General features: G+C 45.2%; 1 protein-coding gene across 1 annotated transcript in view; it reads right to left on the bottom strand.

Annotated features, from left to right (window-relative positions):
• Positions 1-25,560, bottom strand: part of LEF1 (lymphoid enhancer binding factor 1) — a gene marked incomplete at its 5' end in the record, with an annotated part of 69,490 nt that extends 43,930 nt beyond the window's left edge. Inside the window, 2 exons of the mRNA XM_029959491.1 lie at positions 23,874-24,007; positions 25,479-25,560. Of these exons, the coding sequence (XP_029815351.1) occupies positions 23,874-24,007; positions 25,479-25,560 (216 nt within the window). The remainder of the gene's footprint in view (positions 1-23,873; positions 24,008-25,478) is intronic.
• Positions 25,561-26,253: the final 693 nt, after the last annotated feature.

The raw sequence follows: 26,253 nt of genomic DNA, 5'->3' as shown, positions 1-26,253 counted from the left end.
AGAGCACAGCTTTTCTCAACACTGAGCTCTCTCGCACTAAGTCGGAGGAAGGAAATGCTGCCTCCCCCACAAAATTATTTTTTAAAAAAACAACCACCTTTCCTCTTCAGAAAGCCCAAGCCAGGTGTTACATGCTCTCGACATCAAGCTAAGGCCAGTCTGACTAATCTGTAGGTTCAGTTGTTAACGAGATAAAGGATTTCAGTGCAGTGCCGCAGCCCAGGCTGTGGGAGCTGTGGGCTGGAGGAGCGCTGCCGGCAGCTGAGTGTCACTCCTGGAGGAATGCCTGACCTTTCCCGGGGCTTTGATCATGCTGGCTCACAGCGTGAGATAACCAGCCCTTTGCAGAATCCGGAGGTAATAAAAAAAGCAGCTTTGAGGCCTCCTGTTTTTTCAGGGAAATACTTACCTGTATTCCCAGCACACTGCCCAGTCCCCACCATCATCCTCCCCAGATATCAGCCACTTTAAAGCCAAACCCATTGCTATCAACTAAGGCAATTGCATAAAGCCTTCAGGTGAGAGTTTTTAGCTCTTATTTAATTTCTCTTAATTGAAGAGGGTACTTTTGTGCTGCTCTTAGGGAGGATACATGTACAGAGACTCAAAAGAGCAGAGCAACAGAAGTAAGGTCACCAATTAGTGTGCAATTAAGCTGTAAGAAGGATAATAGAAGGAGAAATTTTGTATCTTACACAAACAAGATAGCAAAAGAGGTAGATAAAAGCATAGAAGGGGAATAAAGCTTTATCCCCAGTTCCCCTCTGAACACTTAACCCATACAGAAAGGAGTGGATTTGCTGAGGGTTTTTTATTTGTTTGTGATTATTTTGACGGGAGGTATCTTTCTCAGGACAGGCAAATTAAACAAGCCAGTGTAGTACCAGGTTAGCAAAGCATGAAGCACCTGGAGCCCTGCGTTGAATGTGCTGAATCTGTAAGTGATAATTAGATCAGTCTTGAGTACTTCCTTTAATGAGTCTATGCAAGCACCACATCCACCCAGCCTGCTTTTTGTTACCAGCCTACAGAAGTTTGCATGATCTTCTTAGGCTGGGGCTGTTTTTTGGTTTTGGGTTTTTTTCTGTTTGGGACACTGCAGTACGGTCTCTGAAGCTGGAGCTACAATTCCTTGATACTCTCTGCAGGCTGCACATGAGGCTCAGGGTTCATTCTGCAGCACTCCTCAGCTGCAAGCAGGCTGATGCCAAACCGAGCAGACCTGGATAAGTTACCCCTCTGGGGGGAAAAAAGTTGTACTCAGCTATGCTGTCTTCCTCACGGGGTTAACTATGTAGATTTCAGATGCAAATTTTACTTTAGGGCAGGCTTTATGGTATTAAGAGTCTCTTTTTCAGCCTTCTGAAATTTCATATGTATACATGCTAGAGCTCTCTCATCTCTGTTAATTGGGTTTTGTGGAATTTCAAGGCCCGGGGGCCAAGAGGGGAGGGCTGCTGATTAAAGCGCGCTGTGCAGAAGTGGATGCAGAAGTGTTGCACGGTAACAGGAGGGAAACAATTCCTCCATGCTACCTGCCTTCATGTGCACACCTCGTGTGCCACTTGGGAGGAAGCCCATCTTTTGCCCTGGCCTTCCCAAGGGTGCGAGGATGTCTCCTGCCCTCTCCAGTGGGCACTGTGGGGAGGATGCTCAGTCCTGCTTCTCCAGTTGTGCAAACTAATTTTAGAGATTTAGAGGCTGGTCCACAGCTACATTTGTTTGTTTCAGTGTGCCCGTGTCCTCACTGCAGACCCGAATGAGGCCATCTCCCCACAGCCCTAACCCCAAAGCAGTGGTGATAGGGGTCAGGAGGAACCCACACCCTGTGACTTACACACACTTCAGGACCATTAACAGAGGAATTAATGGACATTTAATCTCTCTTTATCCCCTTTCATAACCCAGCATGTACATGTATGTCAGAATTTGTTAGGCTGTGATATCTGAACTGATGAGATGACATGCGTCTGTGCATCTCCACAGTGAGGGTGCAGAAAATACCCATTCCTGCATTTGGCCAAATTGTATCTGTCCACATATGAGGATTCAGTCCAGGAGCCTGCTTGCAGCAGCTAAATACAGATATTCACACACCCATTATAAATGCAGTCTAGTTTCATTTTTAACCCACAGGAGGGTGTGGAGGGAGAAGACATCAAAGCATGGACACAGGCTACCCTGGCATTCTGGGTGTGCAATTTTATCTTCCCCTCATTTCCCTCCTCTCCAAACCAGCTGCTACAACTATCATGATGCTTCCCCTCCGGCCAGTATGCTGGAAAACTGGCTTCCAAGGCAGTCATTAATCTCTCCCCATTACCCAGCTGGCACAGGATTTTGCTTAGATCGGAGAAGAGTCAGCTCCATGCCCTCTGAAACACCAGTGGCAGCTCCCACAGCCATGCGTGCCAGGCATGCACCGGCCCCGCTGCCTACACCGGGCACAGCCTGGCACTGCTCACCCTGCTGCAGCAGAAGGGTCACCATGCATGAAACAAGATAGGCAAAACTCAAGCACAGGCAGTGAAGAGCACTGAAAGAGGAACTTTAATGTGAGTTAAACAACCTCCTCCTGTCAACAACGATGGTGAAAAGAAGTGCTACGCAGATTCAGGGGAAGATGGCTTGGTTCAGAGCTAAGTTTAGAGGCTGACTTCTCGCATAGCAATAGCAGCAGAGAGTAGCTCCTACATATGCAAGTTATGCAAGTGAAATGAAGATGCATGTAAACCTTTGGCAAGAGAGAGCAGCTCAACAATGCTGAGCTTTTCATTTGGCCATCAGGGTTCAACCCATCTGAGGTAACAGGGCTGGAAATACGCATAGGTGCATGGTATGCTGAGCACAAGCAAGGGCTGTTCCAGTAAAGCCAAGCTGCAATGGGAATAAAGCAGGCTCAGAAAGCAATGTGTGCACCACTGCAAGTTTGTTAGGGAGATAAAGTAATGAGAAGTGTGTTTTATGTGATTACTGCCTGAAACACGGCCATTTTACTGCACCCCACCATGTACTGCACTGTCCCAGCAACACTGTGAGGCAATGTCTGACCATCTAGATCAGGTCAAAAATAATCTTTTCAGAGAGTACTTTTTTCCTTTGTTTATGGGGCGATTTATACCAAATTTGTCATATCTCTCAGTGATACTGCTCATTTGCTATTTTTAGAGGGGAACAACAGGGCCCACCAAGAGCCCCACGAATACACACGTAAACCTACATTTGATCTGTCAGTAGGACCATAGGTTTCCCCAAGAAGAAGAAACATGCAGGCAAGTTTTTGATCTTCCTTAAAGTACCTCTTATCTCAGCTTTTGTTTGTTTTCTGTTTTTCAGATCTGTGGTAGCGTCTGATCTGTAGTAGTCTGATGTGAATGCCACCCACCGTGGGCTATCTAGGGAGTGAAACAATCATCATAAACCACCACTGGAACAAAAACAGCAGCACCTTTCTCTCCCCTGTCTCCCCCGGGCACAGGCCACATACAGGACGGTACTGATGGCATGTGCAGCTACAAGCATACTTTGCAGATCACAAACTCAGAGGTGCTAAGCATGGGTCTCCTGTCATACATCTTCCAGACACTCGTCAGGGAACCACTGAGTGCTTCCTGATGGCTACCAGAAAAAGCAGCCTTTCCCAAACAGCCATGGAGCAAAGAGGGGTGGTCCCCTCAAGGTTGCTGGTGGGTTCAAACTCTTGCTTGGCCCAAGGAAAGCTGCTACCTGCAGTACAACCAGGTGAGTGAGTACCTACAGCAACAGCTCAAAATAGTTCAATCCCATGCAACAAGCCTAATCCGCAGCATGCTGAGCCTTCTCCCACCGCCCAGGTCTTCATCTCACCCCCTCCTGTCATCTGAAGGGAGTGCCAGTCCACAGAAAGACACATGACAGGGTCCAACAGCAACAGTACCAAATCCTAACTTGAACGGGTTTGAAAGGGATTTACATGAGGTTGCAGGTTAAACCAACCTTTGCCCACACTTACAGCTCGGTGCCTTTTAACTTTGGAGCATGCTGGCCAACCGCAGCCACATTTGAGCATGGAGGAGAGCTTTCCAAGTGGCTACTCTGCTCCTACTAGCTTTAGGAGGGGAGAGAAAGGACAAAACAACCCAGTGGCCTGGTAGAGGAAGAAGCTCCCTATTAGCAGGAGGCAGCAATCTGCTGCTACACCACCTGTTCTGCAGCAGTCGGCTGGGTGAGCATGTGGCACATGGGGCCACCAATGTGCACCACACGAGCTCTCCATCCTCAGCATATCCCTTCTCACTGGAAAAGGACAGAAACCCCTGGGACACCCAGTTGTGGGGTCTGTTGCTGAAATCCTGCAGAGCTCCTGCTGAAAAGTGCACTTAAAATGCACACTAAAAATAGAGCCCACACTGATGCTATATTTAGCAGGAGGGTGCACACTTTCGGGAGGGCTGTTGCCCCCTCCAGCAGTAGAGGGAAGGCAGCTGGGTATGCCCTCAGGATGGTCCTGCATTCCAGCCCCGCTGCAGCACCATGCACCCAGCACAAGCCTGCCTCAGGAGAGCTGTATTTTCTTATCAAAAGGTGAAGAAAGGCTGCAGGAGACCATTTGCAAGCTCACTGGGTGGAGGTCCCTGCTCCAAAGCAGCCAAGTGGGAGGCAGGAGCCTGGACCTCCCTGGGACCTGCACTGCTGACTGGTCCCACAAGTGGATGTTTCCTTCCCCATGCCTGGGTTTTTCTATCTAAGTGCAATAATGAGCATCACATTTTTCATAAAGCACTTACAGATAAGTTGTTTCATCCAGGTGCCAGGAAAGCCAGGCAGGGCCACTGAAAACTTGTCAGCTAGTGAAAACACAAAACTTCTCACTTTGCTTGTCAAGCCAAGCATCTGTCAAAACCCTTGACTAATTGTCTACCAAGTAAAGAGCAAAACACTCATCCACTGGCTGGACTACTTAGGGTACAAGGGCAAATCCAGAGCTGATGCGACACAGGCACAGGGCTCTGCACTGACAAGCCCAAAGGAGCAGGTTTGAATTTTCCACATTTCATGCTGGGTTTCCTCTCCCCCAGAGGAAAGTCTATGGGATGTACAGCATGAGGAAAGGATGCCACGTGGTACCTGCAGATGCTGCATGGGACAAAGTGGCACCTTTTCCTCTTGACTTGCAGAGCCCTGTGGGGCGGCAAGGCTTGGCAGGGGGTGTCCCACCTCCAGGGCCCAGGAAGAGCCACTGAAAGCCAAGCTGCTAATTAAAACCACGGCTTCGGTTAATTGAGTCCAATTCACCTGTGACATGAAGAGTCCCAATCCCATCAACAATAATGGAACTGCATCGGCTTACACCAGTAATGACTTCAAATCAGCAGCATAATAAAGCTAATTCAATACTTTTCCAGGTCCAGCTGATGAGGCTGCCAAGGGAGAGCAGGAGACAGTCTTCTGCCACACCAACACCTCCTTGAGGGCAATGCGAACAGCCCAAGGGTTGGAAAGGCAGGAAACGTAAAAAAATAAAGTAAGGTTCCAACAAGACTAAGGCTTAGTTTTACTATTGAATTACTCCTGCAGGTGACCTCATGCAAGTGCTGATGACGAAGCAGCACTCCCCACAACTACTTCCCAGGATGAGGAACCCTGCAAGGCAGCTGCAGATTTCCAACCTGCCGTTGCTGCTGAGCCACCTCACCAAGCTGGACCCACCAACTTGGGGCACCAGAGGCAGGAGTCGCATCATGTGCATGCCGGGTAGCACCTGCCAGGGTGTGGGAAGGAGCCCATGAGAGACGGCCACATGCTGGCAGCCCTGGGAAGGAATGTGGAGCAACATGGAAGTTGTCTGACGTAGGCAGACATGCAAATCAGCAGCTGCATGGCAGCACCGACAACCTCCTAATCGCCACAATGCCCCCAGCTCTCTCGGGGCAGGGGGTGGGGCTAGCCAGGAGGAGCTGGAAGGACTGAAACCCTCCCACTGGAGCAGGGGATGCACTGCCCGGTCGGTGCTGCCCTGGGACAGCCCGAGTGCCCTGAGGGATGGGAATGGCACAGCTTGGCCCGGCAGCCCCACACAGGCCACTGCCTTGCGCACACAAATTTGTCTCTGCCTCGAGCCAAAAAAAACTAAGCTGCCACTCTTCAGAAGAGAGGTGCATTATTTTAGAGCAGTCAAGTTATGACTGGTCTGATTTCCATAATGCACGCTCTGCAAACATCTGCCTGTTATTTAAGGCTCAGCTCCACTGGGACAGATCTTGAACAGGGGCAGACCTTTGAGCCAGTGTCCACAGAGGACTCCTTGCTGCCAAAGCAATCCCCGGGCAGAAACGAGCCGGACAGGAGGTCAGGCTGGTCACCTTTGCTCCCAAAGCCACAACCAACTTCCTGTTTCTGAGCTCTTCCCCACGTGCCCACTGATGCTCCCACTCCCATCACAGGAGGACTCTGTCCCCCTCTCTACCAGAAGCAGCTCCTTATGCCAATGAGCAGCCCCCAGAGCCTGTGTCACCCACCAGATGACCCAGCCGAGGTAGCTCTCCCAGAGAGACATGGGCTATATAAATCACAGGTGTCTAGCAAATCGTTTGGCACCTTCAGGTTGTCTCCCATTTTTGCAAGCCGACTGTCGAAATCTGAGCGGCCCAATTAGATGAAGTTAAATGCTGTCCTGAACAACAAGCGTTCCTAGCCATAAAGTATCCCAGCGTTATTGGACTGCTCCCTCCCTACTAAGAGACCACAAATTAGTGTTTACTTTAGAGGCCAAATAGGCCAGCTTTGAGACATTGTGCCTGGCCCACCATCCCACAAGCTCCAGCTTCCCAGGAGCTCCCTAAGTGCCACAGGACAGGTAAACCAGCTCCTTAGCACACACCTCCATGCCACGCCCTTGCTCTACATTTAGCCCCTGCTCCATCCCAGCCTGATGCAGCATTTAGCTACCGGTTTTATTCCCTGCACACTGTACTGGGAGTGCTGAAATAACCGAGTCTCTGTACTGCCGTGAGTTGACACAGGCTAAGTCAATTATCTGCTATTACTGCGATGCTCAGCTAGGCCAGATCAAAAAAGGCAAAGAAAGAAAAGCCTCACACTGAGAGGAACCAGGCCCAGTCAACACATTTGTCTCCAATACTTTAATCAAAATATTTGAAATGGGAAAGGGAGATGGCAGATGCTTCCCAAAGAAACTAGTGCTTGCTTTCCTAGGGTACAAGGGGCAGAGAGGCCTGGCAGAGCACTGCAGTTCCCATTCACCTCTCCTGCATCCTTTGTTTCCCATTCCACATATGTTTCAAGCAAACACACAAAAAAGGAAAATTATTCCCTAAGTTCAAGCTGAGGTACTTTCCATTTCAGATTGGGCTGCTTAAGCCCTGCAAGCCAACACATTTTGCAGCTTGTGCATAGCATCCTTCAGGAAGGACACAGAAAAGAACACACCACAGGTCTCATTCATACCCCTCCACTGGGCAGGATAAATAAATAAATCCTCTGGACAGGATTTATTCTTTTGCAGTGGTCTTTGCTCTGCATCAGCTGTCCAAAGGACTGCTGGTCTTCCTCCCACTAACTTTTGCAAAACCACACCAGCTGGTAAGCAGTATATCCCATACCCAGCATTTGGGGTACCAAGCACTGGACCTGTTTTTTGCCTCCAAAAAACATAAAATGCTTCTTTTGAAAGATTGACAATTATTGATGACAAGACTTCACCTACAACTGAGACTGGAGGAAATCAAAACTGGTAAAGGATGAAAGTGGCTGTGCAACACCTAGATATAGCTGGGCAGCCTCCAGCTTCAGTTCAGCTCCTTGTGCAGTCTGTGCTGATCAGAGGTATCCTGCCATGTTGCTCCTTATTTCAAGGAAGACAACCATAAGGAGAACTATTAAAGCAATTAGAAAAATATTATCTTCACAATGCAATCTACCCAGACATGAATATCAAGCTGCAGATTTTTAAGTGTTTTTTTTAAGGCAATAACTGGCTGAACATCACTTGAAGTAGTTAGCTATAGTAACTTTCACCTTATTGAAAAGAGAGACTGGAGATACCATTTTTCAGTGTGGGTCACATTTGCCACACCATGTTTCATAGTAACATCCATACTCACTAAGCCTTTACCCGTTCAGTTCACAATCCCATAAACACCTCTGTAGCAGCTCATGCAATTGTTCACGTAGAAAAGCAGTGAAGTTTTTCTCAAAGCAGTGAAGGCAGCAGTTCAACAGCTTGAAGTGAGAAGATCCAGCCCCAGGTTACCAGGCAGCTGTCTGAAATCGCCCCCTCAAATTCTCAGTGAAGACCAATCCCCTTCCCTCAGCATATTTGCATCTGCATACCCCAAACCCTTTATTCTTCCTCTTCTGTTCTGTTATCCCGTCTCTGGAACGGATATTATGCCACATTGCGGATGGGAAACAAGCCCTGAGATGACACCAGCTACTGAGCTGAAGCTGTGCATCAACAAGACTTTCCCAAATCCTTTGAATATCAGTTCATTACAGGTGTTTTTGCATGCGATGTACAACCTATGTCTATTAATCACTTCTGGTTGAATAAATGTGTCTTCTGCTGTTGGACTAGCTGTTACCTGAAGCATTACTCTCTCCTGTCTGCTTCTCACAAGCCCACCGGCAGGGATCTGTACCAGCACCAGCCGTCTTGAGTCAGGGATGCCAACAGACACATCAAGCTCCTCTCAACAGGACTCGAACATGCGCTCACCCCTATTATAAACATTTCCAAAAATGCAACAGAAACAGAAGGTCAAAGCCAACAGATCTCTTTCCAAAGAAGGCTTTTTGGTTCAGTTACACCTCTGAGATGTCAGTCCTGAAGAGGCACACAGAGGGGTTTGCTTGCCTGTTGCAACTCTGGGGTGTGATGCTTTCTTCTTTATAGGTTAAGGCTTAAGCCACGTACTTGATTCAATCAAGACAGTTAACTGGCACTAAAATTTTCATGAATCAGCTATGAAAAAGGGCTAAAAAACTCCATTAAATTAAAAAAAAAATCTATCTAAAAAATTCCTTTGTAATTTAAATTTATTGGGAGGCGGGGTGAGGGGGAATATCCCCAGAAGGAAACAGTTTTATGTTTTTTGAGATTATGCAGCTTTCACCAAATACTTAAAAAGAAATCTCAGTTCATATTTGTAATAACAAGGGACTATCAGAGTCCTTAATTTACTCTTGAAGTCTGCAGTGAAGTTTCGTACCTTGACTGAGGTGCAGCCTAATCCCTGTGTGTGATTACATTTAGGAGTGAGAGGAAGGTATGCAGGGGGTAGGGAGAAGAAACTTTTATTGAAGACAACGCTTCAGGCAGCCTCGGAGCAGAGTGGATCCAGTTTGAAAGGAATTGGCAACCCTAAAACTTTTTGATAAGATAAAAATTCATTGATGTTGGCTCACACTAGGCCCACTTCAACTCTGCACTTGTCCTCTGTGTTTCCTTGGCATATCTGTTCCTTTCCTCTATCTGCTTTAGCATAACTTTATTTTTCTCTTTTATCTTTAGCTAACTGCACCCAGGGACTGGAGGGATTGATTTTTTGTTTTGACTTATTGTTTGAAGATCTGTAACTCAAAGCAGCTTCTTGGGCCTCTGATGTCTAAGCCCGAGCAGTATAAAAGGTAAAGCTCATCCTGTGTACCAAACTGAGCAGGGATACCATTTTATAATCAGTCATCTGTGTTTTATTTTGCCTTTTGGGGAGTAAAACTATTTTGAGACTTTATAGGCAATAATACTTTAAATAAATATTCTCATGGCAGATACTACACATGCTAGTTCCCTTTATAAAGACAGTCAGCTATTGCTCACCACTCAGGGGAAGAAAAAAAAGTTCCTAATTAAAGGAGGCCATTATACATCAGAAGATATTTTGAGCATCACGTCACACTACCGACAGCCCACTGCAGCCAAAATGTTACCATGCAAATCTAAAAATGCTCTCGCTCAGAGATGCGCTGCCATGAGGTTCGCCTAAATCCCCACTGGGAGGGGAAGGCAGGAGACACGAGATGTGCTTCTTAATTCCGTTCATAAACAGCGATCGCTCACTGCCATGTTAATACCACCCTGTCCCGAGACACAGAGGGATGGAGAAGGATTTTTGTTTGCTTCCTCTGCCTTCTGAGGGCTAAACTCAGGAGATTTCTCCTTTTTCTGGGCAATTCTTCCCTCCCCCCAGACAAAAAATTCCTTTGGGCTGTTTCAAACAAGCAGCTCCTCAGGACGTGGCACCCAGGTTTCTCATTCTGCATCGCAGAAAGCTGATAGTCATGGCACACACCGACTTTGTTTACGATCGCCCATCTCTGCTATTCCCTGAAGTTGCCCAGCTTGCTGAAATATGGTTACATATGCAAACATTATCTCCCAATTGTAACCTCATTTTCTGCTCTGCTGGACAGCGTGACCAGCATTTGTCATCTCGCCGCCCCCGCCCGCCACATCATTCATGTGTCTATAATTGTCATCAAGATGTGGCATGTCAGCAGGACTCCCGCGTCCGCTGCTCCCCATCTCCACGCAGTCACTCAGGTAACAAACCCATAATCTCACCCTGTTTTCATGATGGTTGAATTACACATAATTGTTTCTGCACAGTGATTGATTTCTGCCTGAATAGAGACCTCTGCCTTTTTTCAATGCGAGCGAGTGGCAGCCAAGTCTCTCCATCTAGGAGGAGGCAGCAGCCTTTGAAGAGATCAAAGCCAAGGCCGCGAGCAGTTGTGCGCCCTGGGAATATGGAAAGCCTTTATGCTCTCAACCCCATTTCCAACATCATGTTGGATTGCAGCTGCATTACATTCTGCCAGCATTCTTAATGCTTTTAGTATTGACTCTGACATCACCGATAGCTGTTTTAAAGTAACAAAAGCTGAAGGATGACTTATTTTCACAACTCCGTAATTGGAACATGCAAAGTTAGGGGAAGGGAGCATTTGTTTTTAATCTGAGATACAAAAGAAAGCACAGAAAATTATATAAGTTCCCCAAAATTAAAACCACGTTTTTCATATGGAAAGAACAGAGGGGGCATTTTTATAGCCTAGACCACACAAAATGAACTGATTATGCACATGCTTTTTTAAGCCTAAAGGCTGAAGTAAAAATACAACTGGGCAAGCAAGTCAAACCGGGAAAAAAATATTGTAACTGACGGTACATTTAGTGACTTTTAGCACCTGATGCAAGGGAAAATAATGCAGATGCCCAGGCTGTTGTCTCCCCTCTGTATCTCCATATAGCAAACTGACAACAGTTCCCTTACCGTAAACCAGACACACAGCACATGGCAAACAAACTCTAAATCTCCATTAGTTACCTAAAAAGATAAATAATGACCTAAAAGTATAAAATACTGCAAAGCTTTCTTTAAAAGTCCCTCTCCTGCAGTTTTACAGACAACTCCTGGGCTGCCTTAAAACTACTCTTGCCACAATATTGTTTTCAGGGGCATCAAATGCTCCCACGCTCCTCCTCTCTCCTCATCTGGCTTTGCTAGTGAAAACAAAAGTAAATCTCTATTAAGAAAGACTGTCCTGAACTTTGATTAAATGTACGTCTACACTGCCCTGAAAAAATATTTCGGAAAGGAGGGGGGATAATGAGGATGCAAAAAGCAAGAGCCCAGGAGGACTGAACCACTCTGTGTGTACACTGCCCAGTCAGTCTAAGCACCACTGCTACTTTGACAAATATTTTTATTCATGGTAAAACCACTGAATAGGAGCCTTTAAGAGCAGTAATTTTGAAATACGGTCACTGCCACTACAGTGTGCAGAGTGGTGAGGAAGGAAGAATGTGCAAATAAAGCATAAGCTGCAAAGAATTAAACATTATGAGCACCCATGTATTAGCAATAAAAATAATTTCCTCCTAGCTGTATCGTTTTTGTTCTGCTGTACTAACACTCCTTTCCTCCCTGTAGTCATTAAAACCCTGACTCAGAGACAACAGCAAAGGGATCTGGCCTCTCTCCCTATGGACACAAGCTTACGTCCCTGTCATTTCAAGGCTGGGAAACTGTCTCATTTTCACTTTGACTGTTCCTTAACACACTAACCATACTGAGGGTGAAATTAGAGTCAAATGTAGCAAGCTCTTTACCAAGATGTAAAACCTTATAGTTTTTTTAGTATCAAGTCAGAAGTCTTTTCTGTGTTAATCCAAGGTTTTGGAGATTTTTCCCCCCGTCTACTCTCCTGCCAGCCCCAACAAATTTACTGCTTCCTCTGCATAGCCTGCTTTCTTAAATCAGGACTAATTCTTTGTGGCTCTGGTGTTCACTGTGATAACCAGAGGGATGCTCATAAAGCAACACTGAGGAAAGAGTGGCAAGATAGAGAGAGTTGGAGTAGTCACTGTAAATAGAGGTGTCTGCTGCCATTATCTACAGGACAGCTAATTCAACTTCTGCCTATCCCACAAGGAGTCTCAAGTATCTGGAAATGAATGCCTGCCCCCAGAAACTGAGCAAGCGGCACGAACAGCATTGCAAAGGTCTCCAAAACACTGGGAAGAAATAGCAGAGGAATAACCTTTACATGATGCCGCAACCTTACCTTCCAGCGTGAAACATTACTATGATGAAAAAGTATGTTTTACTGTAATTACTGCTAATTTTTCCCTTCCAGGGATTTTTGTGTTCACTTACGGAGTTTTCACTTGCTACTTGCTACTTCTCTTTGAAAACTTGCTACTTTTTTGCAGCTATTCAGTGAAATCAAGAGACACTATTTAGCCCAAAAGAGGCACCTGCAGGCTGCCTGCTAGGTTTTCACCCTGTGCAGCCCACTCCATAATCTGCACAGGCAGTGTTCTGTGCCCGAGCAGGGGCACAACTTCTCTTCGTGCAGGATTCTTTGGTGACCACATTAGGGAGAGACAGGGAATCTGACAACACACCTCACCAGTTCCTGAAATCAGGAACTGAAATCCCTTCAACCTGACATGCAGGACCGCAACAAACTAAGTTTTAATTTTGGCTGTGGTGCTGGGGCATGTGCAGCTGCCAGCCGTGGCCACAGTTTAAAGGCTGCAGCTACGGAGCTGTGAAGAAAAAAAGATAACACCACCGATGACCCAAGTAATGCCAGGGAGGTGATGGCACTGGGGCACACTGCTCAAGAAGCACAGTGAACACAGCCTGGGTGCTCATTAAAATAGCAGGTATTTCAGGATGCCCAGGAAGAAGTTTAAAGCCTCCAGTTTCAAACCAGCCGGCACCTCCTTGTAAACCACTCTTCCCACCAGAGGCTGCCAAGAACAGGGCACGGACATCATTGAGGCCTCAGCAGGTGCCCACCATGCAATCCTAAAAAGCTGCTTTGAGTTCCTCCCATCCTCATGGTAAACAACAAAGGCCCCACCACACCGGTGCCAGGGGAGCTGGCTGAGAAGCCCTGGTCAGCGGTTCCCAGCGCATTGTGTGCAAGAGCCATGAATCAATGGCAGGTTCCTGGGAGAGGGAGCACCCCGTGCTGGTTATCTAACTGTGTTTGCACTGAACTTCTGAGAGGGATGGAGACAAAAGTGGGGGAGGCAAATAATGATGCTGAGGGCAAGCAGCCTGCTTCCCTACAGGGGGGAGAGCAAACAGAAAACCAAGTGGGAAGATACGGGTGCTGCTGCGATGGTAGGGAGGGAACATGAGAATTTTTTGACAAGAACGTTTTAGGCTAATTTTCTTAGGCCCCTCCTTGCTTTTACTTAAAAATTTCAGTAGATTGTTTGATCCTTCATTGAAAGGCTGAGTGTGAAACACAGACAGAGCCAGCGCTAACACAAACTTTCTTCTTTCTGTACTGACTTTCATTCTCTTATTTTTCCTTCCTCCATACACATCGCAGTTTTTACTTTCTCAGACTTCTCATTTGCTTTCCTAAAAAAACTCAAGCAAACAAAAAAATCCCAAGAAGCAAGTGTTTATAAGAGAGATGTCTTCCAGGTGAATTCCTGAAGTGAACCCGGGAAACACCTCTGCCATCAACTTCCTCTAAGATGCTGAACAAATGTTCCTTTTTCAGGTCCTCATTTGCAGAAGCCTCCTCCCAGACTGTGCCTTTGCTTTTGGGAGCAGGGTGGGGGGAGGCAGATGACACATGTACACACACACCATGCCAGCGTGGACACCAGGGATACCTCCCAGGAATCTGCCGGCAGCCACTTAACGTGCTGCGATTTCTACGGGTCACGTCCTCACGCTAGACTCTAGGTTGGGCAATTATACACAGAATTTACCTATTTCATGCTTAATTGCGCAGGCACAAACTTTTGCTCCACCCCCGAAACAGCTATAACTTACCAGCGGCACTTATGATACCACAGGCATTTCTCCCAGTCCTGGCTTAACCTCCTAGGCTCAAATCTCAGCCACTGGCTTAACCAGCCCCTCCTGGGGGAACCCAGGAGAGGAGAGGAGATGCAGGTAACACAAGAAAGGCCAACATCAGCCCACAGCTGACTAGTGACCTACAGGCTCCTGAGCTGTGACACATTACCTCCAGAAATAAACACAAGACTCACCTGTAGGCTCTTCTGTTGGCTGAACTAGAAAAAATAATCTGTCCACTAGACATTGGCCAGAAAGACTCATCTAATAGAGGAGGGTATTTTTCGTGCAATGAGCACAACTGTTTAACTATTCAGCTGTATTTACTTGCAGTCCTGGAGCCAGGGCTGGAAGACAAGCTTCACAAACCTGCCTCTGAGATCTCTTTCTCCTAATAAGTCTGCTTGTGCCCCAAACGCAGGGGTTCTGAACTGGCTTTGATTAAGCCACATTTCCCGACAGAATATTTATTGTTCTGCCTCATTAGCCTGTACTACTCTCATTTACACGTATATCCCTGGAAAGAAAAGGAAATAAAAGGAAGGATTTAAAGTTTCAAAGAAGGAGGGAAAGCATCCTACACACGATATTTTGGAAGAGCCCTTGAACTAAAAAATGTTTCAAGCAAAATAGTGTTTTGACCAGCTCTCCTACAGTCCCTTAATATTTCCTTATTACTAAGTATGAAGTCATCCTTTTACAGGTCACTCTGATAAGAAGATTATAGTTGCCAGTTATAAAAAAAAAGTGTTTGCAATAGTGCTGTCAAACTGTCTGGGGAGTTGCCTAATAAATTAGCGTTTTCTCATGTTCTCCCAGTCCAAGCCTTCCTTCTGAAGATTTACATCTAAAACAGGATCTCTGCACTATTATCTTAGAAATATCCTCAAAATAATTGAGATAGGAAAAAAAAGTCTCAACAAAAGCTGAAAAATCCACACACTTAAGAGCTAAGCTTTTTAAAGTTTTATTTCTTTTTTTCCTTTAAATCCGGCACAACTTCCTTTTCTCCCTGTAGCAGGGGTATTTAAGACACGAAATAATGTGTGAGAGAGAAGGTTTTGAGGAACAAATTTTCCAAATCCAACATGCTCGGTTCAAACTTAAAAAATACATTGAATTTCAGTTGCGGGCGGGAGGCAATCGAGCAGTAAAAAACAGACCAAAATACAGCCCAGCTAGTGTCAGAGGGCAGTGAAACAAGGGACGTTCTTCGAGGTAAATTATTTTAATTGCTTATGTTTTTCAAAATGTATTTTAGTATGTTCCCTGTATGGCTTATTTCCTCAATATCCTCCAAAGCTCTCCCCAGTGCCAGGTGGGTGAGCTCACTTCTCTTTCCATGTTGATCTCCAGCAGGCAGGAGGGAACCCAGGCCTACCAAAGCCTGGCCCACTGCTCTGAGCTCCCACACCTGACCCTCACCCACCTGCTCTCCCCTGCCCCACTCCCAAAAACTCCCCAACAGGCTGAACCTGTGTGTACGTTTATATTTGAAAGAGGAGGACCTTTATGTGAACACAGGGACAATTTTTACACTTCTCAGGGGCTAATCCACGTGCAGGCACTGAGGGGACAAATCAGAGTCTCCCCCAGTTTGGAGGGATCCCTGCACTGGGTCAAGACCAGCTATTCTCCCGTTTCACCCAAACTTTCCTGTAAACAAGAGCTGTCAACCAGACCACAAGGAGTGCCACACCATGAAACAAGCTGCACAAACCCTATACTGAGGAGAGGGCACGGATGTGAGAACAAAGCCACTTTGTAAAAATTAATTTGGGAAGATGCGCCACAGTGTTTTAAGAGTGACGGGAACCTTGCTCACTGTGGGAGCACATGGGAATGATACAAAATTACAATGAAGGAAGTACAGGATGGGGGGTAGGGAATAAAGTGCAAGCAAAAACACAATCACCAATTTGTGACTGAGGCTTCCTAAACCTGATACAGCACCACCCAAACTTCAGAAACTAGAGACCCTCAACAAATCACTGGATTGTGGCATTTTAACAAAGTAAACACATTTGCATCACTGAACACAGTTTATCTGCATTTTAGCACATCAGCAGGCAAAAAGCCTTCTCCCAGAGCGCAGTCTGCGCTTGACATGTGCTGACACCTTTAATCCTCACTTCCATATTGTATTTTTTTTATGCTAGACAAAGCTTGCCAATGCAAGATTTGATAGGGATGAAGAAAGATCAAGGCAAGAAGATATGCCAAAACTGTGGAGAGACAACAGACAGTCACAAAGATAAGTCTCTGAGGTAATTTTGAATATAGAAAAAGGCAGAAAATTGAAGAAATAGAGCCATATAGCACAGCTAAGTGACCAGTTACAGAGACAGAGCGTTGGCTCTGAGAAGCCAGTGTCACTAGGACGCCAACCCAGAAATACAGAGCCTACAGGAGTAGCATTTTAGAGCTCATCGCTGTCCACCTCTGAGCCAACAAAACTGCCCAACAAAAGTCTCATGTTCCCTTTCCCTGTTTTTGAACATACATGAAGAATCAAACAATTTCCAGACTGGTTTTCTTTGATAATGACTGCAGCCCCATCCAAACCTCTGTCCAAGTCAGCTAAGGGGAAGCTGAGCTGCCATCAGGATCCATGGGATTTCAGCATCGTGCCTTTCAGTTCTGTGAAATCTCACTCCTTTTGCTGTCACTGTGGGGTTTGTTGCAGCTCCCACAATGTCCAGGTTTCTCAGAGCAGGGCTGTCAAGTATGCGCAGTGCCTGGCATTGCACTGGATGCACAGCAACAGCCTGTTTCAAACTACTTTAAAGTTTGAAGAAAGAAAGGAAAAGGAAGGGAAAAAAAAGGTCACACAAACATCTTTCTCCTGTTCTTTGCCAACGCAGCATTACTAGGGCTGCCTTGTTCCAGGAGCACACGCAGATGTGCACCCCTGTTCATTTGAAGCACCAGTATTGTCAGAAGGCACCTCATGGCAAACACGTGCATGATATCACATGCTCCCAAGAGACTGTTTCCCCCTGGCCTGGCCTGGGTGAAGCAGACCTGCCCGCTGACTTGTGCTGCACTGTTTGAAGCACAGAGCTAGAATACTGAAAGTGCTTGGATAGACAGACGCTTGTGAAATTAGCTGCTTTCTGGCTTGCCTAATAACTCCTAGCCAAAGCAATTCTCTGGTTTATGTGTCACAGCAGGTGACAGAAGTACACTTATTTTTTAAGTTAAACTGCCCATTTTATAAATCTTCAGTCACAGCCTTGTAACTTTACACTCATAATTTTTGCTGACTAAGCTCACGTTATTGATTTTATGCATCAACCTTACCTATATCCACAGCCATTCAAAGAAAATAAACAATCGTTGAGTCAACCTTTCAGCTCCATGAAAATGCTCTTCTACACAAGGGATTTGGTAACTTTGAAGATAACAGACAAAAATATTCTAGGTCCTTCTTCTCAAACTGAAGCACCAGCAAGTAACACCACCACCAGAAGCCACAGGAAGGCCAGCCACCTTTCCTCAGGCAGTTCAGATCACTTTTCTGCCCCTTTAGGAGAACAGGCAATCCCTGACTGATTAGCGCAGTTGGTGCATGTGTTAACTCCCTACTGCACTTTTAGCTCAATCCCAAAGATTCAATGAATACATTTTTATTTAAGTGCTCAATCACTTTCTTGCTGAGAGGACAGATTCCTTTGAAGTGGGAAACCCAAACTAAATAAACATATCCACAAGACCCAAGTCTCAAATAGAAGCCACTGGGTTGCTAGATTAAGTTATTCTGAATGTAATTTTCTTAAGTGAATCTAGTGCTTATGAAGGGCCAGAGAAACAGAGACACTAATCCCCAAAGCCAAGCAGCTGTGCTGCCTGCCACCAGTGTCCTGCAGAAAGGGACCAAACCCAATAGCCAGATGAGAACAGTTGTGATGCCAAATACGCCTTCTGGCCAAAACCAGCTTAGAGATAAATGCCTGCTAGCCAGGACAGAAGCAGTTTGGGGTGTCTGGGAGCCATTTACGCACAACTGGAGCATCACAGCACATGGTTTCCCTGCAGCAGTGGGGAGGACATGCACTGATGACAGCCTGATTCCAGCAGGTCGAGACGCACAGACTGCCCAGCTCACAGCATTTCCCTTGAACCAGCCACATGCTGGATCACTGTCCATCCACATGAGAGCAGCACAGGAGATCACAGCAGGACACACAACACATTTTGCAGGCTGCAAAATCTTCAGTGTCCGAATCAAGAAGGACTCTTGTATGTTTGTCTTCTTGAGAGGTACAGTGTTTTGCTACTGAGAAAAAAAAGCACATGCCTCTAATAAGACTTCAGAAACATCACTGCAGCATTAAATTGCTTTTGTGTGGGTTATTTCCTTCCCATATCAGGAGGCGTTTTCCCTAACTATAAACAGAAGTTAAGTACTCAAGAGAAGCCAGGCCTGCGGTACCCAGGCTTTTCAATGCCTGCAGCCATGCAGCACAGCAACTATCTGGAAAAAGTCTTTTCCTCTTTTGATGCCTGAACCTGTGGAGCTTCAGGCTTTCTTCTTGAGCCATATCCTCCTTGGCACTTGCAGCCCATAACAAGCTATTCTTATTAACATTTTTTCTGGGCTGGGATTAAGTTGGAGAAGAGACAAGAATGACATTTTGCTTTTAAACCACTTTAAAAAGTAAGTAGCAGCTCTACCATTTAAAGTTTATATTGAATTAACTCCTAGATATATAGAAAAAAGGATATTTAGGACATAAGCATACACACATATTGCTATACAAAAGCTTCAGCTTTGATGATTTGTTATGGGTGGAGTTTTTGATAATGCCTCCGCTGAAGCCACACACATACAATTCTTGCCCCTGCACTGAGACACCAGGAGAACATTTTCTTTTCCCCTTGCCCATTCACAGTTAGATAGATTTGCTAATTGCATCAATCAGGAAGGCAGCAAAAGCAGAAGGGGTGTTTTCTTCACTGGTATGTGCCAAAGACCACAGTAATGATGAATTGCATACCTAAGACTCTATTTGGATAATGCCATCTTATCATGAGCAACCAGATCAAGCTTCAGACAAGGACAACCTAGAGGCACTGCAGTAACTTCTGCCCCCTTTTCCAAATGGAGGATTCATTTCATTAAGTGGGAGAAAGAAAGCACCACCAAAACTCAGCCCACAACCATTCACAGCTTGGGTTCGTGTTTCACAGATTCGTATCTTCAACTGATCAGCTGTGATGTTTCAGTCAGAGCAGCTGAGAGACATATTTGCAGCAGTGAGATCCCTCTATTAGCACTGAGCAGATTCCTATTCTTCCCTGGTACTGGCATTTGGTGCAACTCACTGAGCTCCTCAGAAAACAATGTTAAAATTCCTCTCTGGGCAAACTGTAGTAAACCCCATCAAGTTCTGCTTCCATAGAGTCAGGAAGCTTTGTGCTCCTCTGCGCCCGATTTCAAAGCTATTTAAGGAGCTAATTTGACATCATTCAACTGGCAACATTCAACTTCATTGACAAAAGACATGCACCGTGCACGGTGAAGCTGCACAGCTCCAGTCCTGGGTGAGCTCTGGCTTGTCAAGCCCCTCAGCTGCCCCTGCAACCCATTTCCTTAGGCCCAGGTCTGAGGTTGTGGTGGGAAGAGATCTGTGACAGGACCACAGCTGCCTAAGGGCCCCAGGGCATCCTGCTCTGATGCCAACTTGGGAATTAGTGCAAAGCTTTCTGATGGCTGATATGGGAGCAGGAGCTGAGCCCCATCATCAGTGCTGTGAAACCCTATTTCATGTTGGGCCACGGAGGTTTCAGCTGACCACAGTTCCCAGCAATTCCCTATAATTGCATAGTCAGAAGAAGAGAACTCCCATGAAAAGGCAATATAATGAAAAAACAGGTTTGTATCTTTCTGCAGCTCCCATATATTCCCCTTGGGATCCCAAAAATTCCCCACAAGTGAGTGAATCAGCCAGCTTTCAGAGGGACAGCAAGATGTAGCTAGGGAAACAAAACCCTCTTACTGAGGCTCTACAGCCACTCATTTTTGCTATTTCTACCCTCAATCTTCCTTCTGACCACATTATTCTCACGATTTCTCCTGGGATGTTAGCTCTTCAAGATGGGAACTAACTCTGTACCTCCTGCCATGCAGAAGCACACAAGGAATATCCAAAATTTGGGCTGGGGAGGTCCTGAGCTGCATTCAAACTCTCTCAGCAGAATTCCTCATCATTTTCAAACAGATATGCTGTGTTTTGCAAGTTGCCATAAGATGTTTATAGTATCCTCCGACCTATTTAACACATCCAGCAGCTACAAAGAGACAGTTGAGCCAGACCCCAAAAAACATATAAGAACAGGCAAAAGAGAGGTTGTAGAAATCCTCTGTCTTTCCTTAGGAAGTTTAATTCATGGGGAATGAGGGAGAAACAAAGACAAAATTATTTTCTGGATGAATTTACAACACAGAGAAATGATTCTCCTTCAGTCACCTCCTTTGTTCCCACGTTCCCATCAAACAGACGAGAAAGGTTTGCCACCCCAAAACTAGTCTTGTTAACCAAAGAGTAAGAAAAAACCCACACGTTAGAAAACAAACAGCTGTCTCCACCTCCCATCTTCGGTACCCCCGCAATGCTGAGAAACCACCAGAAGATATCTCGAGCACACAGGATGCACATTCACCAGGTGTTACTGTGGTTTTAGTACCATCACATGCCACTTCTCCTGCAGCCACCCAAACCAACTGCTTTGCTTTTCTACCTACCCCGCTATCTGATAAGAATACAGAGGCATGAGGCTTGTACCTGAACTTGTAATTAATGCTCTCCTGCTCCTACAAATACGACTTGCAAGAAGTAAATCAGTTGTCAGAAAAATAAGAAATTTTTAAAAAAAGGGGGGCGGAGAATGGGGAAGACAAGACCACTCTAGCAGGCTTTGGAAGATTCTAAATCCTTGTCATACACTCTCTTCCTTCCAAAAGCTGCACTGAAATTACACTTCAGTTTCCTTCTTCTATGGTTTATTAGACAAGTTGTGTTTGCCTATAGATTTGTACTTTTAATTTTACAAAGCAGGCTTGTAAAGCATTTGCCTTTTCTTTTTTTAAAAAAGGGCTTTTTTTGTCCCCCTACATGTGCTGATGAAAGTAACTTTTTTCCCTTTCCAAGAAAGCTTTGCTCTCCCTCATCATAGACGGTCCTCGTCCTGTGTCTGGATGACATTCCCCAGGGATGCATCCCCTGGGGTGGTTTGAAGGCAGCAGGTCCTTCCAAGGCGGAAAAAAGATTCAGCGCCCCGGGGCAGCTTTTTAATCCCGGCTAACACCTCCAGGCAACAGATGCATCAACAAGAAGCGTCTTTGTCATGCAAATAGCAGGGCGCAGGTACACACCATGCACAAATGGCTGGGGACTGACACCCCAGGGGAGACCTCCACTTCCAGTGCTTGATGATCTCAGCTGCTCTTTGCCACCCCCCCCAGCCCCGGCACGTTGCCCTGAGAAGGGGAGTCAGAGCAAACCTTCAGGGCGGCGGTTGGGACCCCAACAAAGGTGAGCAGCACCGTGGTGCTGGAGCTGTGGTAAGCCATGGAGTGAGAGAGCATGTCATCTCCTGGATGCGGCGTTTTGATCTTGCACGCATTAAAACTCAACTGTCAGTTAGGAGACTAACAAAGATTATAGTTCAATTAAACAAAAAAATTATTTAATAACTCAAGCGTGTAACCTTGTGGTTAAACTGAAAGAACTCCAGGTTTATGTCAACATTGCAGCCCTGTAACAGCACTATTTTACTGAAATAGTAGTGCTGCTCTGACATGCAAGAGCAGCACCGAACTAAATTAGCCCCTCAGATGTTCAGCAGGCAGCTTTACACTTAGAAAGAAGATGCATTTCCCCCCCTTTCTCCCCTCCAATGTACCCACAAAGGATAGTTCCTCAAGTACCTGAGACCAGAGCCCCTGTAAGATGACATTCTGAGAGCATTAATGCCAGATCAGTAAAGAACGGCAGCCCCACAGCACACATATGTGGAGAAAATCCTCAGTGAATAATTAAATTGGACTTTGTTGTTCAAAGCTATACACCAGCACTCGGGACTTTCTTAGGAAGGTAACACGGGAAAGAGGGGGTAAAAAAAAGTTTCCCGGTCCTCAAAAGGGCAGGTTTGAGTCTCAATGCCCTCTTGAAAACCTGCATCCTTTTCCCCACAGTACAACCGAAGTTGTTTGCAGAACAGCATTTACGACAACAAATAACAACAGACCATGGTCATCATGCTTCACCCTAAATGGCTGTAGGCCTCTGAACTGGAATTTATACACAAAAAACCTCAGAGCTATAGAAAGCAACATACTGCATGAGTTTTTGCACCTTTCAAATACAGTGACATACAAAAAGGGTAGATCCATGTTATTCCCAGTGCCAAAGTACCTTGTCATTCCGACTCCAAACATACACTAATTTAACATGTTTTACTACTGTGAAATTACCAATACAGATCAGGCCCCCTTCTTTTTTGTTTTTGAAGTCAAATGCCACAACCCTGAATAAAAATCAGGAATACTGGAGAGCAAAACAATGCCAGTTATTTGACAGAGACCTCCAAGTAAAAATCGAAGAGCCAGTAAGAGGGAAGACTGCTTTATCAGAGGGAAATAACAGTATCCAAGTTCTTATATCACAGCACACACAACAGCAGTGGCATTTTTTTCAGCAGGATGCCTACAAGCAAATTTTTTTCCACTCCACTCAGATTGGGCTAATATAATTTCCACAGCTCATTTTAACATTGCCGCTCCACTGTTTTATATGTATACCAAGAGGTTTACAAAAATAAATGGGAATTGACTGTCCAAAATTAAAAGTACATTAAAATCTATCAAACATGCATCTACACCAATGGAAACAGAGGGACCAACCTGGAAGAATCAGTGCCCGCCACAACGTAAAGGAAAGCTGTAACTACTGCATCATGGTTGATATTAATTCCTAAACGACCATTTCACAATTTGTGGCTGAAGATATAGAGTATGTTTCAAAGCAATGCTGCCAGATAGATAAAGCCTTCACGCAGACCAACTGACGGCAGAAACAAATATCAATCAGCAGAGAGCAATGCCACATCTGAAGGTAAAAAAAAAAAATCCAATCTTCTCATCTTTCTGACATGCAACTTTAGCAGTTCCGCTTCCTTGATTTTCCGCAACAAATGAAAAGTTAAAGCCAGAAAATTCATATCTGTCCCAGTCACTACAAAGACGGCATTTACATCATTCCGCCACACATTATCCTACAGTCGTAAACCAGGTCTCCCCCCCAAGAAAGCCTCCAGTCCTGTTCAGATACATTAATCTCAGCTTTTCCACCGTCATCATGACCAACACCTCTAAGAGCTCTCAAACTTCACTGGACAGAGGTTCTGAACAGCAGAAGCTCAACCTTCACCGTAACTGAAGCTACCCAAGAAACCCCATCATGAACAGACTCTGCAGACCAAACAGGAGGAAACCCAGCTTGCCAAAAACAGTCGTTGGAAGAGATAACTCACTGTTCTGGGGATGGGTGGCGACAGAGATCCATTAGGCATGTATGGGTCGTTATTCATATTTGGCATCATGATATACCCAGAATAACCAGAGTATGATGGTCCCTTGCTGTATAAGCCACTGTCTGGATGCTTTCCTACGGAAGATGAAACAATGATTACATTATTCCCACATACGCATTTCTTGTGAGTTAGAGTACTTAAGCAGGTACTGTGTATATATAAAAATGTTCTGTATGCAAATGTTTCCTTACTCATGGAAATTATTGCTGACAGAGAGCAGTCCGAAGCAATTTGTAATAACATTTTTTTAGGAAGAGTTAATTCTTAAAGGAGAAAGTACTCTCAGTGAGGAGTTTATAATACAGAACAGCCTCAGAGGAACCAAATTATTTTGCTAGTTTCCATTCAAATCAAGGTAGAAACATCAGCAATGACATCACATTTCTCAAAGAGCAGTTTCCCCCGATTTTGTACATGCCTCTAGGATTTGTGGATTTAGAAATATTGCCAGTATGGGTTTCCAACATCATTGTTAGGAAAGGGAGGATAGGGCGGTGATAACTAGATGTAATAATTTCCTTCTCTTACTGAGCCACTCTGCAGCAAACAATTCATTCTGGCTACGCTCACTGGGAACAAATAAAGGGCAGAGGCTGGCTTGGAAGGAGATCCGAACAATTTGGGAGGGAGGCTGTTGAATGCACATGGCACTACAGTCAAGAGGGAAGCCAAGAGAGGGAGGCTATGTGGTAGGAAAATAAAGTATTTGAGTCCAGGTCCTGAAAATGGGGATGAATAGGTCTCCCATCTATATGCCCGTTCACAATGATACTATTTAAAAGTGAGGTTTTAAGGAGACGCAGGGCTGAAAAGAAAACTATCCAGAGCTGAGCACCTCTCTCTCACTGCCAAAATGCTGTGAGCATGGACATCATTGCTTTTAGACTGTTTAATGACAAATTTGGAGGAAGATTGCCACAGAGTCCTGGAAAGCACCAGGACTGAACTGTATCTGTCTTCACATGGAATTTATGATTTGGTTTAGCCTGTGATAATAAGTATTTAATTTTAAACATAATCTCCCATCCTTCACAGCACACATTCTTTGAACGTGTGTCCAGCTTCGTAAGTGATATTCAATGAATTCTGCTATTTCCTCTGTCCTCCTCAATTAAAATTAACCAGCTGGTACATTAAAAAAACCAAGAGGTCTGTCCATGCTTAGATATGGAAGAGGAGATTTAAGTGACAGACTTTGGTTATGGGGAAAAAAGAAGATTTTCTGAACACAACTCTGCACTGTATGAGTGAAGAAATAGATAGGTTTAAGCTGATATCCTAAAAATAGTTCTTCAGTGAAGATCCATTTGGCCTACTTATCGGTTTCTGAACAACTGAAATACCATTTGGTCACTCAAGATAAACGTGCTACATGTTCATCTCATTTTTAAATGTACTTTGAAAGCACTCTGGCATCCCTCTTCCCCAAAAGGTAGTAAATTTATGTTTCCCATAAGAAACCAAGTTGCAGTGTAAGGACTGTGTGGATGACCACAGAGGGACTAATAAGACTAATATTGCCTGTCAGGACTGTGCGCTTCTCACCTTCCTCGGGGTGCTCTCTGCCTTTCTCATGGTAGGAATCCTGTGCTTGAGTCTGTCTGGAAACCTGACCGCAAGGAATCCACCGTCAGAAATGAAGATAAAGAAGAAAAGTCATTGTATGGATGCTCATTTATCGATCACAGCACTACAGCTTCTTGAAGCAAGAAAAAAGTTAGAGCATGAGATAAACATCTCTCTTTTTCCTCTTAAGTCTCTTGGAAGGCAACTGTACCAGAAACGTTTGTGTAAACGATCGTTTTATGACAACGTGAATAACTATGGGGCTTTGCGAAGCCCTTCTATCAGAAGCACCCTGCATTTAATGAAAGGGGTTAATTTCTGGGAAATATTTGGAGCTTTGGAGGTCAAAACGTTCTTGGTAAAAAGATACCAAAATAATAATAATAATAATGAAAATCAGAATGTCCCCCTTACCATATCTTTAGGGAAAAAAAGTGAAAAAATAAAAAAATATTAAAATTTGACAAAATTTTTAAAAAGGCAGGTTCCCCGCTCGCCCTGAAGTTGTTTTGGCGTCGGGAATTTCTTCCCAAACAGTTTTATGCAAATCCCTTAAAGAGTTTACGGCTAATGCTCCAACCCCGCTGATTTTACTGAAGAAATTTCATGGCTGCTTGAGGTTTAATACCACCGCACCGTCGGGGGACTCGCGGCAACTTTCTCATCCCGGGCCGAAGCGCGGAAGGGGCCACCCCCTCCAGCCCAATCTCGGGCGCGGAGAGCGACCGGCTATGCTCGCCGCACCTATAGAGAT

The sequence above is a fragment of the Manacus vitellinus genome, unplaced genomic scaffold (assembly GCF_001715985.3).
Source record: "Manacus vitellinus isolate BGI_N305 unplaced genomic scaffold, ASM171598v3 scaffold_0_pilon, whole genome shotgun sequence".
NCBI lineage: Eukaryota > Metazoa > Chordata > Aves > Passeriformes > Pipridae > Manacus > Manacus vitellinus.
This window is presented reverse-complemented; position numbering and strand designations above follow the sequence as displayed.